Source organism: Nicotiana tomentosiformis, chromosome 11 (genome assembly GCF_000390325.3).
Source record: "Nicotiana tomentosiformis chromosome 11, ASM39032v3, whole genome shotgun sequence".
Lineage (NCBI taxonomy): Eukaryota > Viridiplantae > Streptophyta > Magnoliopsida > Solanales > Solanaceae > Nicotiana > Nicotiana tomentosiformis.
In genome coordinates this window covers 88,869,052-88,882,682 of record NC_090822.1, presented here as the reverse complement: position 1 = coordinate 88,882,682, position 13,631 = coordinate 88,869,052, and the positions used below count along the sequence as shown (strand labels likewise).

General features: G+C 35.9%; 2 protein-coding genes across 4 annotated transcripts in view; one reads left to right on the top strand and one right to left on the bottom strand.

The window, feature by feature from the left end:
* Nucleotides 1-3,002: 3,002 nt before the first annotated feature.
* LOC104105951 (uncharacterized) lies at nt 3,003-6,847 on the top strand. The gene is made up of 3 exons (XM_009614387.4): nt 3,003-3,159; nt 3,252-3,515; nt 6,509-6,847. Exons 1-3 carry the CDS (start codon nt 3,123-3,125, stop codon nt 6,727-6,729), a joined length of 522 nt encoding a protein of 173 aa, XP_009612682.1. The 5' UTR covers nt 3,003-3,122; the 3' UTR covers nt 6,730-6,847.
* A 938-nt stretch (nt 6,848-7,785) lies between these two features.
* Nucleotides 7,786-13,631, bottom strand: part of LOC104105952 (probable 6-phosphogluconolactonase 1) — a 160,558-nt gene continuing 154,712 nt past the window's right edge. Inside the window, exons 1-4 of one of the 3 annotated variants that reach the window (XM_009614389.4) lie at nt 11,402-11,487; nt 10,043-10,224; nt 9,811-9,946; nt 7,786-8,539 (exon numbers count right to left, since the gene is read on the bottom strand). In XM_009614389.4, coding sequence (XP_009612684.1) covers nt 8,045-8,539; nt 9,811-9,946; nt 10,043-10,215 — 804 coding nt within the window. In that variant the 5' untranslated portion in view covers nt 10,216-10,224; nt 11,402-11,487 and the 3' untranslated portion in view covers nt 7,786-8,044. Of the gene's footprint in view, nt 8,540-9,810; nt 9,947-10,042; nt 10,225-11,204; nt 11,357-11,401; nt 11,488-13,631 lie in introns of those variants that run through there. The other 2 variants (XM_009614388.4, XM_070187850.1) reach the window with 2 other exon arrangements.

Genomic DNA, 13,631 nt, shown 5'->3' with positions numbered 1-13,631 from the left:
TGCTGGTATAAAACCAGTTGGTCATAAATGGGTTTTTGTGCGAAAAAGGAATGAGCAAAATGAAGTTGAAAGATACAAGGCTCGCCTTGTCGCACAAGGATTCTCACAACGACCTGGAGTCGATTATGAAGAAACATATTCACCCGTTATGGATGCCATAACATTTCGATATCTCATCAGTTTAGCCTTATGTGAAAGGCTTGAAATACATCTAATGGATGTGGTTACAGCTTATCTGTACGGGTCACTTGATAATGAAATTTACATGAAAATCCCTGAAGGATTTAAAATGCCTGAAGCATATTCAAAATCTCGGGAAATGTACTCAATCAGATTACAAAGATCTTTGTACGGTTTAAAGCAATCTGGGCGCATATGGTATAATCGCCTCAGTGAATATTTGCTGAAAGAAGGTTACATAAATGATGTTATTTGTCCATGTATTTTCATAAAGAAAATGGCTTCAGAATTTGTTATACTTGCTGTTTATGTTGATGACATAAATCTTGTTGGAACTTTAGAAGAGCTCCAAAAGGCAATTGAATATCTTAAGAAAGAATTTGAGATGAAAGATCTTGGGAAGACAAAACTTTGTCTTGGTCTGCAAATTGAACATTTAGCAGACGGGATCTTTATCCATCAATCTGCCTATACAGAAAGGGTCTTAAAACGCTTTTACATGGACAAAGCACACCCATTGAGTACACCAATGGTTGTTCGATCACTTGAAGTGAATAAGGACCCATTCCGACCTCCAGAAGAGGATGAGGAACTCCTAGGTCCTGAAACACCCTATCTTAGTGCAATTGGTGCACTTATGTATCTTGCTAATGCTACAAGGCCTGACATAACATTTTCTGTTAATTTACTAGCAAGATATAACTCTTCTCCTACACGGAGACATTGGAACGGGATTAAGCATATATTGCGATATTTAAAGGGAACTCTTGATATGGGTTTGTTTTATGCTAACAAAGATAGTAGAGATCTTGTTGGTTATGCAGATGCAGGTTATTTATCTGATCCCCATAAAACTAGATCTCAGACCGGGTACGTGTTTACATGTGGAGGTACTATCATATCATGGCGCTCCACAAAACAATCTATTGTTGCTACTTCTTCAAATCATGCTGAAATAATAGCCATTCATGAAGCAAGTAGGGAATGCGTATGGTTGAGATCAATAATTTATTTTATTCGAGAAAAATGTGGTTTGGAATGTGAGAAAAGACCCACAATTTTATACGAAGACAATGCTGCATGCATAGCCCAATTGAAGGGAGGATTTATAAAAGGAGATAGAACGAAGCACATTTCACCAAAATTATTCTACACATACGATCTTCAGAAAAATGGTGACATTGATGTGCAACAAATCCGTTCAAGTGACAATCCGGCAGATTTATTCACCAAATCTTTACCAACTTCAACTTTTGAGAAGATGGTATACAAGATTGGAATGCGGAGACTTAAATATTTGAAACAAGGTTTTCATCAGGGGGAGTAAAATACGCGATGTACTCTTTTTCCTTATTAAGGTTTTTTCCCACAGGGTTTTCCTTATAAAGTTTTTAATGAGGCAGTTAGCAATGCGTATTACTAAATATGTGTACTCTTTTTCCTTCACTAGGATTTTTTTCCCACGGGGTTTTTCCTAGTAAGGTTTTAACGAGGCACGTTATCTTTTAAATGAACATCCAAGGAGGAGTGTTATGAATATATTATATTATGGATATTCATTTAGTACTCCGTTGTAAATAAGCTTCTTGAAAAAGTTTATCCATATGAGACTCCGCCATAAATATGTTTATCTATTTAGTACTCTATTGGAAATAAGCCTCCTGAAGAAGCTTATCCTTTCGGTACTCCGCTATGGATAAATATTACCCATGATAGAAGATTATCTATATCTGGCACAACAGTTTAGAGCAGAAACTTACAAGCAGCTTACACAGCAGCTTACAAGCAACTTACACAACAGCTTCCTTTCTTCTATAAATAGAGGAGAATTCAGTTCATTATGTACAGAAGTTTGAAGTTTGAATAATATATCAGTTTCTCTCTATACTTGTCTTTACTTTACAATCTTTATTTTATAACATATCTTTTTTCAACAACTCCAATATTATAGTATGCCAATGTGTAATTGAATAGGGAAAAAAAATAGAAATAGCCAAATTTACAATTAGTAATTAAAAAATAGCTACAGTTTCAAATATGTTCGAATTTTAGTCATTTTTTCATGTAAAGATAAAATCTTAACAAAAAACAACCGTTAAAAATCCGAAAAAATTCCAGCATAATATGCAGGAGTTCGAATTTTTTACATGTGAGGTTCCAACATAATGTGTTGGAGTTTCAACATAATATGCTGGAAGTTTATATACAGGAGTTCCATAATCCAACATATTATGCTAGAACTTTCCGTGTTTCAGTATAACAGTGGCTATTTTCCAACGACTTTGCAAATACTGGCTACTTTTTAATTACTAGTCCGAAAACTGGCTAGCTTGCTATTTTACATTTGAATAGGTAAAAATAGCACGGGCTAGCTAGTTTTCGGACTGGTAATTCAAAAATAGTCAGTGTTTGCAAAGTCATTGAAAAATAGCCACTATTTTATTACAACACGGACTGGTCCAGCATAATATACTGGATATTGGTGCACATGTGTATGAACTTCCAGCATATTATGCTGGAACTCCAACACGCGGAAAGTTCCAACATAATATATTGGAGATTGGAGCACTTGTGTATGAACTTCCAGCATATTATGCTGGACTGATATATTATACTGGAACTCCAGTGTATTATGCTGGAATATTTTTCGAATTTTGAATAGTGTTTTCGTTCCGATTTATTTTTACATAAAAAGTGGCTAAATTTCGATTACTTTTGAAACTGTGACTATTTTTCAATTACCACTTATAAATCTGGCTACTTTTAAATTTCTCCCTTTGAATAGGGAGAGAGCCAGCCGCTAAGTTATGGTCTTCAAAGCTGGGTCTGATCCATTACTAGTCCGACCCGGCCCATTTCAGGTCTCTTGAAATTTTTATACTGAAAATAAGCAGCTCCAGTACAAAGCAAAGCTATTTCGAGAGAGATTAACATCGACGATAATGAACCAGGCAGTGCAGAAGAACACTTTGTATGTCGGTAATCCCTCAATCACAACAACCCCATCTGTTTATTTGTTGTTTTCTTGTTGATTCTTGAATAATTTGAGGTATCTGCTGTGTGTGTGACAGGTGGATTGGCAGAGGAGGTAAACGAGGGAATACTGCACGCAGCATTCATACCCTTTGGAGATATTAAGGATGTGAAGACTCCATTGGATATGGCTACCCAAAAGCACCGTTCTTTCGGCTTTGTAACCTTCCTTGAGAGAGAGGATGCATCCGCCGCCATGGATAATATGGATGGGGCTGAGCTTTATGGTCGTGTCCTTACTGTAAACTATGCTCTCCCTGAGAAAATCAAGGGTGGTGAACAGGGTTGGGCCGCTCAGCCTAGTAAGTTCCACCTCTTCTATTCCCCAAGAAAAAGTAAAAAAGGAATTTTTTTTTACAGCTTTTGGTTATCCTTGTACTGCATATTGGGATGAGGAAAAATTGTTCTTTTAATGTGATCTTTGACAATCCTGTCTTTTGAGGTTGAATTAGGCCTAAGTTTCATTTGGTATCACATATGTTTTCATTTTATAGGATGATGTTTGATTGAAATGGGATCGGATGTTAATTTCACTTGTTTTATTATATTAGTGATAATATAAGAAAATATACTTTTGTTCCCGGGTTTCGGTCTAGCAATAAGAGCCTAGATAGTGATGTGTGCCTTAGGCGCACGTCATCGTTCGAACCCTACTGCAGACAAAAAGCCGTGTATTAAAGTGGAGAGGGTAGAGGAGTGGGTCTATTATCCACCAAGTTTCAAACTATGCTCAACTGACCCTCGTGACTTCTAGGTTATGAATAAAAGGGCTTCATGTTGTTCTTGTTCTTATTACGTTTACCCTGCTATTGCTCATAGCCTCATGGTTATTTGCTTCTATGATAGAACTGGAATTGCGATAGCCAATATAAAGAAATGCGGTTCTCCAAATATTTTTTACGAGGTTTCTTGGAGGTTATGGAGTTTTATTGATTAGAGTTGAACGGACACAGTATTCATATAGTTGACCTCAATTAATGTAGAATTGAGGAGTAGTTGATTGATTTGCTGATACAGTTGAACAACTTGTTATGTTCATAACAGGGGATAGTCTGTTTCTCTTTTCTTTATGTTTTTGTTCTTTTCTGATGTATTAAGCCGAGTTAAAAAGCAAGGCACATCCCATGACTTCAAAGTAATCCTTCTAACCATCTATAGATTGAGAAGTATCTGCATTTATGCGCAATTTGTTTTTAAAAAAAAATGGAAAACTGGGTCTCTTTATTCCATACTACATTCTCAATGCCAGACGAGCTTCTCTGTTTCCCTCTTAGCTCAATATTCACATAGGTTGCTTATCTCTGCAGCTATACTTTCCCTGTCTTATGCACATGGTTTTGTAATTCAATATATGGAGAACATTGTTTTCTTCATTCTTAAAGGGTACTGTTCCTGGTAAATTTTAATCTTAATGATCATTTTAGCAGAAGGTATAGTGTGAATTTGGATGACAACTTTTGTGTTTCCTACTTGACTCAACTTTGTCCCATAAAGCTTTTAGGAAGAAATGACAAAATGAAGAACAAGTAGCTAAAGAACCAAACAGCATGTTTTTAAATATTTCTTCTTATTCTGTTTTTAGTTAGTGATTGAAGTTCACTAAATTTTTCCTGCCCTATTTCCCTGCTATGATACCATAGAGAAAGGTGGCTTTCTATGTTGATATTGTAATTCGTTTGTATGAAAACAACTGTCTTTCTTCAAGGTCTATATTATTTATTACCAGTGCCATTTGGAGAAGTCTTAAACCTGCTATATGTATTAATCAAGCATTTTGTTATTATTTTTTTTAATTAATTGTTGTATCCTAACTAGCTTGCACACACTTCGACTAATCCATGAGTACTTGCTAACTTTTAACGACATAGTTATCTAGGAACTCTGTCTACCAAGGCTTAGATAAATGGAAAGAAATCACCTAGCGCTTTTTGCTTCTATTGCAATTTGAACCCTGGTCTCTCATGGTCTATTTCAGCTTTATTGACTGCTAGACTACACCTTGATTAATCAAGCAATTTTTCTTTCCTTTTCCAATTTCATGGTATGCGGTTTAAGCATATAGGTCTCCGCTTCTGATTTGTAGAAGAATCCAAGTACATGAAAAGATTAGCACTGTACCTGCCAAAGATCCTCAGTTTTAGCATTTTGTGAACCTATTCTACTAGTCCGCACTCCTGTATAGGAAAGAAAAAAGTTCCGCAAAAACCAAATTACATGCTTGTGCTATTTTCTTAGGAAAAACCTTGTCTACCACTACTTAGCCTAACATAGGTATTTCCTCTCAAAACAAAGGTGACATTAGTGTTGGATAATATGGGTTGGGTTCTGAAATTGCGGAGGCAACATGTTGCTGGGATGTTAACAATTTTCAGCTTTTATGTCGAGTCATGTCCCTATATGTGTGGATTCTGATTTTTCAGCAAATATATTTAACTATATGCAAAAATATAATGACGCGACTTTAGATTACAAGAGGAAAGGATATGAAATAACATTACTTTGAGGAGAATTTTTACTCTTTCTAAAATGCTTGTCTACATAGATATTCGTTTGGGAAAATATCCACCAAGTAACTTTTGGCATTTCAAAAAAGCAGCTAGCTTGAAATTCAAAGCTTTTCATTAACAGTCCATGTAATTTAGGATAAACTAAGAAACATTCTTCAATAGGACCCATGGTTCAATAAAGTAACTGCTCTCAAATTTACATCATGTTTGGGGTCTTATCAATAAAGTAACTGCTCTCAAATTTAAATCCAAGGCCCTTTCTTGAGTACTGTGCTATTCGGGCAAATTTTGATCTTTCTAACAGTTTAAGACATGCAAACAAAGGTGTAATAATTTGCTTTATAACTAACAGACGCTGTTATTTGAGCTCGTTTAGTTCCCTCCATATACAATAAGCTGCAAGCAAATTCTTGTTGTGCACCTTTGAAGTTGTTTGTCAATTCACTCATCAAAAAATGATCTCAGTTGCTGAGTTTAAACATAGCATTTGATTTCTGCTTCCATATGTTTGTTGGTCGGTGTTAATAGTTAAATGAATGATAGCTTGGCGTTTTTTTTCTCAAACTCTGCTTTTTTTAGACGATTTTGTTTGGAGAGCATTCATCTCTAGAACTGCTCTTTTGTTAGCTTTAGCTTCTCAGCGATATGCATGATGTTTAATCGTGTGAATGTGCTCTTTGTATCATTGTTTGATTAATGAGAAGTGTTCCATAAGCCAGTTGAATTTGGAGTGTAGTGTGTTGTTCTGTAATCTCTATGCTGACAGTCTCGTATTTCCCTTAACTCAGTTTGGGCGGATGCTGACACATGGTTCGAGAGACAACAGCAAGAAGAAGAAATGAAGCGCCTTCAGGAAGAGCAGAGGGCTGCAATGCAGGCTGCAGAGGAATTACATAGGAAAAAGATGGCTGAAGAGAGGGATGGGGAAAAGGATGAAGAAACAAATAAGCAAGACGACCCTATGGCAATGGCTGAAGCCGAGGTTTTAAAACAAAATGCTAGTTCTTAGTCATTCTGATGGTTTAGCAGTCTTTTTTCAGACTTGTGTTGCGTATTTTAGGAATTTTAGTAACTCAGTTTGATTAAACAATTCTGCTGCGTTGATAAGTAATTTGCTCTTTTTCTTACTTGACTTGACTTATATCTTATTGTCTGATACAGTTTTAGCTGTCCTTATGCTACTAACTTTACCTTCCATATTTCGGTATGGAGAATTGCAGCCTCAATCGCAATTAGCATAAATGTTTGGACCTGACTGATTTGGAATTGAAGCATTAATTGATCGGCGATTGAGTTTTGTATAATTGAGTCACTCTAACAATGCCACTAACTGCATATATGCTGATGGAGAATTCTGACTTAGTTTCAACTTTCATGTATTTGCTATATATAATGTTTCTGCATCTCACATTAACTAATGCTGCTGGAACTTAGTTCTCAGGGAAAAGAAGATAGAGAAGAAAGTAAATTTTCCATTTTCCTCCGGTATGCTGGCAGCAATAGAGTCTGAACTTTTACCAAACTGTGAATTAATGCCAGTTCAAGCACTGAGACTTGGAAAAAGTTAATTGGTTCTTATGGCAGTCTCTAGGAAATGCGTAGGGGTGCTTGTAGATCATATATTACATGCACGGGTTCAAGCCGTAGAAATAGCATCTGGCATAAATACAGGGTAAGGCTGCGTACAGTAGACCCTTATGGTCCAGTCCTTCTCCGGACCCTGCGCATAGAGTTAACTTGTTGATCATTTGTTTCTAGAAAATAATTGGAAAACTTGCGCTTTATAATAATCTCTTTTTTTCAATCTAAAATCTTGTATACAAATTAGTATACAATTAAAATCTTCTAATAATTCAAAGTAGACCAGTTGAAACTCTTGTTTTGGAAATGATTCTTTTTTGGCATCACCTGCTGTAATTATAGCTGCTTGTAGACCAATTTCAAAGTTTGACCCGAGCATAGCCTTGTATTAAATGCATTCACTACTTCGTTTGAAATATTTTTATTAGCTTTCAGCACTAAAGGTATGCATTTACTTTGATGAGGTACGTTATAGTCATCTGTGTTGGCACCAAAATTGCTGATGTTTTCCCCAATAAAAAGACAACCACATTTCCGAAACCCCACATCAGAAGAGGAGACTGTAGGTGGGAGATACTTGATACATCACACAAAATTAATAACCTTTGTAACGAGGAAAGGCATAAAAAATTGGCAGTAAGGAAAGATGAATTGAGGAAACCTGACAAAAGATTAGAATGTACTAAGTTCCACATGCCTTCTGCAACATACAGCGATGCGTTTCTGGCATGGAAAACCTGGTCCTACTCTGAAAATTTTGTGCCATCTAGTTTTGAGGCAGCTGCCTTATCCAGATACCACACTAATTTCCCTTTAGTTGGCTGGACCATCTTTGCAGGCGATGACAACGGACAGTCAGGCCCGACATCATCAATTGCCAAATGTGCAGCCTCTGCTTTGCTGCTTCCAGTAACAACCACAGCCACATTGGAGGCAGAGTTAATCACTGGCAAAGTGAAAGTAATCCTTTCCGGAGGGGGCTTGGGCGAGTCGGTTAAAAAGGTCACCCATTCTGCTTTCTCGTCAAGTATAGAGTGATCAGGGAATAGAGATGCAATGTGGCCGTCAGGGCCCATCCCAAGAAGGATGAGGTCAAACTTGGGGCAGTCGCTAATGTCAGAAACGCTGATTACACGAGTCCTCACAAGCTGTCTAATGACAAACTCATAGTCTTCAGCAGCTTTCTCAGCTGACACCGTGTCGTTAATAGAATGTACATGGCTTGGAACAATAGGGACCTGAAAGGTGGAAGCACACCATAACTGAGAGACACAAAGCCAGACTTAAACAACTAATATCAGTACCATAAACCAAATTTCTCTTGCCCTTATAAATGCCCAAACAGTTCATTAGGAATTTCAGTTGTATTAGGGGTGTAAAGGGCGATTGAAAACTGTCCATGACGCACTAGGTGTTTTGTGCTGCAAGGGAGGCAGAGATTGAAATAAAGTCTTCGCCATTTAAGTGGTCAAGCATTATGTAATTCTGTGTCTGTAGCATTATGTTAGGGAAGTCTCATGTTTAATGCTTCTCCACAACTAGCAGCTTACTTCAAAGTTCTCAACTTTGCAAGAATGACAGCACGATAAGTCTACAGGATATTAGTAAATGACAGAAGAGACGGACAGGCTTGAAAAGTATACCAAGACACTGGAGATAATAGGCTATGATGTTTCCTGCGCTTAAAAGCAGTCAATCAATTACAATCAATCAATCAGCTATATCTCAATCAACAGATTAGCAGTTCTAGTAAAGGAAGATTCTAAACGTTACAGAAAATCGTTACATCAGCCTTGAAGCAGGAAACAATCATTTTCTAATTTCTCTAACCAGATATCTTCAGAGAAATGTTATCTGTTACTGACTAACCAAGTAGGAACAGGAAGAAAGATAAACTATTTGAACTGCTTCAAGTGGCACTTCCATCTATCTTCGGTATACTAGCATTAGAAAAATGGAGTTCGGCAACCAGGTGGATGGTCTTAATATGATCTTCAGTGCTTTTACCTCTTTGGGTTCCTGAGGATCTGTGGTAAACAACTAGTTTCTCAATTTTTAAAGATTTCGATGCCAACCGAGGATGACCATGACCCCATGTTCACAATTTAATGCATCTCATATCATAAAACGAGTTAAGCCTGATAACCATCCCCAGTTGGCTAGCTGCATTCAGTTCAAGAACACCATTTCAAAGGATAAGGCAAAGGATAAGAAAAACACCATGGCTTGGAGGATTTCCTGCATTTTCAAGATGCATCATATGTGGACAATTTTAATATAACTAATTCCTCCACCTGGAAGGTGTGATCTATCGGTTTCTAAAATTGAAAGATTGAGATCTGGCTATAGTAAACTCAATCATCCAAAAAGAAAAAGAAAATTCTCAGACGAGATAACACAACAATCATGAATCACAATCCATAAACTACTGTTGAGGCTCACATCATTAATTCCATAAAGGGTAAATCACCATATTTTATCCAGATTAAGTTGACGTTGAGAAATTTACCTTGGATAAAAATCCATCCTTGGCTAGCTTGTAGTTACTATCAACATGATTCTTTGCCACCACACGTTCATCCACCCAAAATATATACCACTTGGCCCAATCAACTGTTTTGCTATAAGGGGCTTCACATAGTTTTCTGCTTCCCCCAGGATTTCAAACAAAATTTACTACCTTATAGTTATAGAGAAGACAAGAGAATAAATGTAATCAGATAGAGAATGCACTTAAATACCTCATTAAGCTGATGAGAGATCCACCGGATAACGCAATGGCAAATACTCCCCTCTCTTTCACAGAAGCTTCTGATAGTTCTGAAATATAGTCTGCCAGATCAGAGCTTAGTTCATCTAAATACTCATAAATCCTCACCTCTCTTCCATCCTCTTTAGCTCCAGAAAGAGCCATCCTTATCTACTGCACAAATTACAACATACAAGAAGTGAACTGCAGGGAACATATTCTCTCTGATTCGTCTGGCGAATAAAAACAAACAAACAATTACGCCTCGATCCCAAGCAAGTTAGGTGTTGACTATATGAATCTTCAGAGTCTATGTTGCTCCATTTATTCACAATTCAACTGTAAAAACCAAAATTCTATAGTACCAAAAGTTCTCTACATTTCTGCTGCATATAAATCCACTGGACAGATAAATACATGCATATCAATTCCCTCAATGCTCCTAATGAAGTCAAAATACAGATTTACTAATTCTACGATTTCATGGAAAATTACAGCCTTCTTATTGTTTGATCAATTCTTTATTCTTCTTGAAATCTCTGAGAAAGAATTCATCACTAAAACAAAATGACAATTCAGTAAAAATTTACATGTAACCCCTCCCCCACCTCTACATTACGTAATTACAACAATATCGCTGATTTTCAACACTCCAACAACAACACTAACCATACCTCAAACCCAAACTAGTAGGTTTTGCTATATGAATCCTCAAAACTAAAACGCTACTAGTAAAATCCTAAATTTTTCGAAAACTAAAAATAATGACAACTGTCAGTAATATCAAAAAGTGGTAATACTGGATTCAGAATTCTTGAAATATAACAATCAAACAAGCAGTGCATGTAAAATAACCAAAAGGGAAAAGAAAATAAGTTGAAGAAGTACTTGAAAACCTTGAATTAAGTACATGCAAGTCGAGAGAAGTTTCACAAACATCATTACAAACAAGACCCAGATCAGAAAAAAATTCAGTTGTTTCACCCTTCTTCATCAATAAACTTGGGGTCACAAAGCCCAGCAAGTAAACAGAGTGCAAAAAAGAACAGATTAAAAAAGAAATCTCGGAATCATATATCCATACAAATATACAATATTATATTTCTGCAACCAGAACCACTGAAACCAAGACAGAGAGGGACAGAGTGTCTTACAGAGATGAGAATGCAGAGAAAAGGGAAAAGGGAAAATGGAAAATGGGTATCAGCAATTTCAGATTTTCAGTACAGTAATAAATATGTATAGACAAACACACACACACACACACCAATACCATATGGCATAATAAGCCATAAGCTAATAATATGTGACATATTTTCCTGAATATAAATATGAGTTAGCAATGACATACAAAGGAGAATTTACTTTCTGGGGTTCCACGTGCATCCAATAATCACGACAAAAAACTCTCTCCAAAGTAAGCGGATGATTATCTACTTCTGAATAAATTGTAGTAAAAGAAATTGATTTTTTCCCTAGATCTTCTGCTGAATTATCTCGCGATTGATTAATTAATTAATTTAAATTTATGTCTACAAAGAAACAAAGATCAAGGTACCAGTATTAATGAGATATATCATGTTTTGGACTTTTGGTGACGGTACTGACTTAGTAACACTTGTTCAAGTATATCAATTTGACAATTGAATTGCACCATATTTATTTGAATATTTTAATCTAGGTGATGATTATCTTCCTTTAGCTTCTCTCTCCATCTTTAGCTTTATTATGTGTTTTTTTAATCCTTATCTGGCTGTCTCCACATAACCAGCCTACTTGTCGCTTTTTACAAGTCACGAAAATGTACCTTACAATTTACATTACATGTCAAATCCGTATTCTTGAAACCTCAAAGTAAAAAACTGAGGAAATGTAGCTTTATGGCCGTTTACCACGTTAAAATTAACATAAAAGGGCCAAAATATCCTTCGACTATTTGAAATAGTTTAAAAATGTTTTCTATTTATTTTTGGTATCAAAAATATCCATATCGTCTATATTTTAGACCACAAATATCCTTAAGCTGTTAATCTTGTCTTTGAAGGTGATATGACAGTCCAACTGAGTTAAATTTGCTTACATGGCCATCCACCTAAGCTATCCAACATGGAAAAATTATTTTTTCGAAAAAATTATTTTTCTGAATTTAAAAAAAAAATACAAAATCAATACTTATTTCGAAAAAAGTAAAAACAATTCTGGAAAAATTATTTTCCGAAAAAATAATTTCCCAGAAAAATTATTTATTTCGAATTTTTTTATTAAAATACAAAATCAACACTTATTCCGAAAAAAGTAAAAAAAATTCTGCTCAAATTAATTACGTCGGAGTCTCAAATTAGCTTGATCTGCTATATAAATCCGTTCTAGCTAGCTATTAGTAAGGTCGGCTATATAAATCCTATGTGTATTTTCTGCTCTTAATTGCATTCATTTCATTCCAATTAGAAATAACAATTCTTAAAGAGTAATAAAAGTTTCTGAACTACCCATACACGGAAAAGTAAATCTCTTACTAGAGTATACGTTGAACCTGATAAAAGTGTAATAACAGCTTTTAAATCTTAATCACAATAAAGTAAATGGTGTCGCCTACATGAACTCTTTTTCGGAATTTTTTTTACTTTTTTCGGAATAAATATTAATTTTGTATTTTTTTTTAAATTTGGGAAAATAATTTTTTCGAAAAAATAATTTTGTCATGTTAGATTGCTTAGGTGGATGGTCATGTAAGTAAATCTAACCCAGTTGGATTGCCATGTCACATTCAATGACAAGACTAACAGTTTAAAGGCATTTGTGGTCCAAAATATAGACGCCATGAATATTTTTGGTACCAAAAACAAACGGAAGGCATTTTTGAGCTATTTCAGATAGTTCAAGGGCATTTTTGGCCCTTTTTCGTGTATAAAATCAATAACAACAACAATATACCCAGTATAATCTTACATGGTGGATTTGGGGAGGGTAGCGTGTATGCAGACCTTACCCCTACCTTGTGGACATAAAGATGTTGTTTGCAATAGATCCTCAGCTCAAAAAAGTATAAGCACCACATTAATGAAAAGAAAAATAAGAATGGACAACACTGAGAAGTCATGTAAAAGTAGTATAAATAACAAAAAGATAGTAAGATGACCAAAATGCAAGAAACAATAAGTAGTCATAGAAATCTAATACCAACAGAATACGAGAGTGTGTACTAATACTACTGATATGAACAATCTAGAATACCTAACCTACAACCCTAATTCTCGACATCCACGCCTTCCTATCAAGGGTCATGTTCTCGGTCAGTTGCAACTGCGCCATGTCTTGCCTAATCACTCTCCCCAATTATTCTTTTGCCTACCCCTACCTCTCCTTAGGCCCTCCAATGTCAACCCTTCACCTCCTTACCGAGGCGTCTATACTTCTCCTCCTCACATGTCTAAACCATCTAAGTCTCGCTTCCCGCATCTTGTCTCAATAGAGGCCACATCCACCTTGTCCCGAATAACTTCATTCATAATCCTATTTAACTTGGTGTGCCCGCATATCTACCTCAACATTCTCATCTCTGCTGCCTTCATCTTCTGACC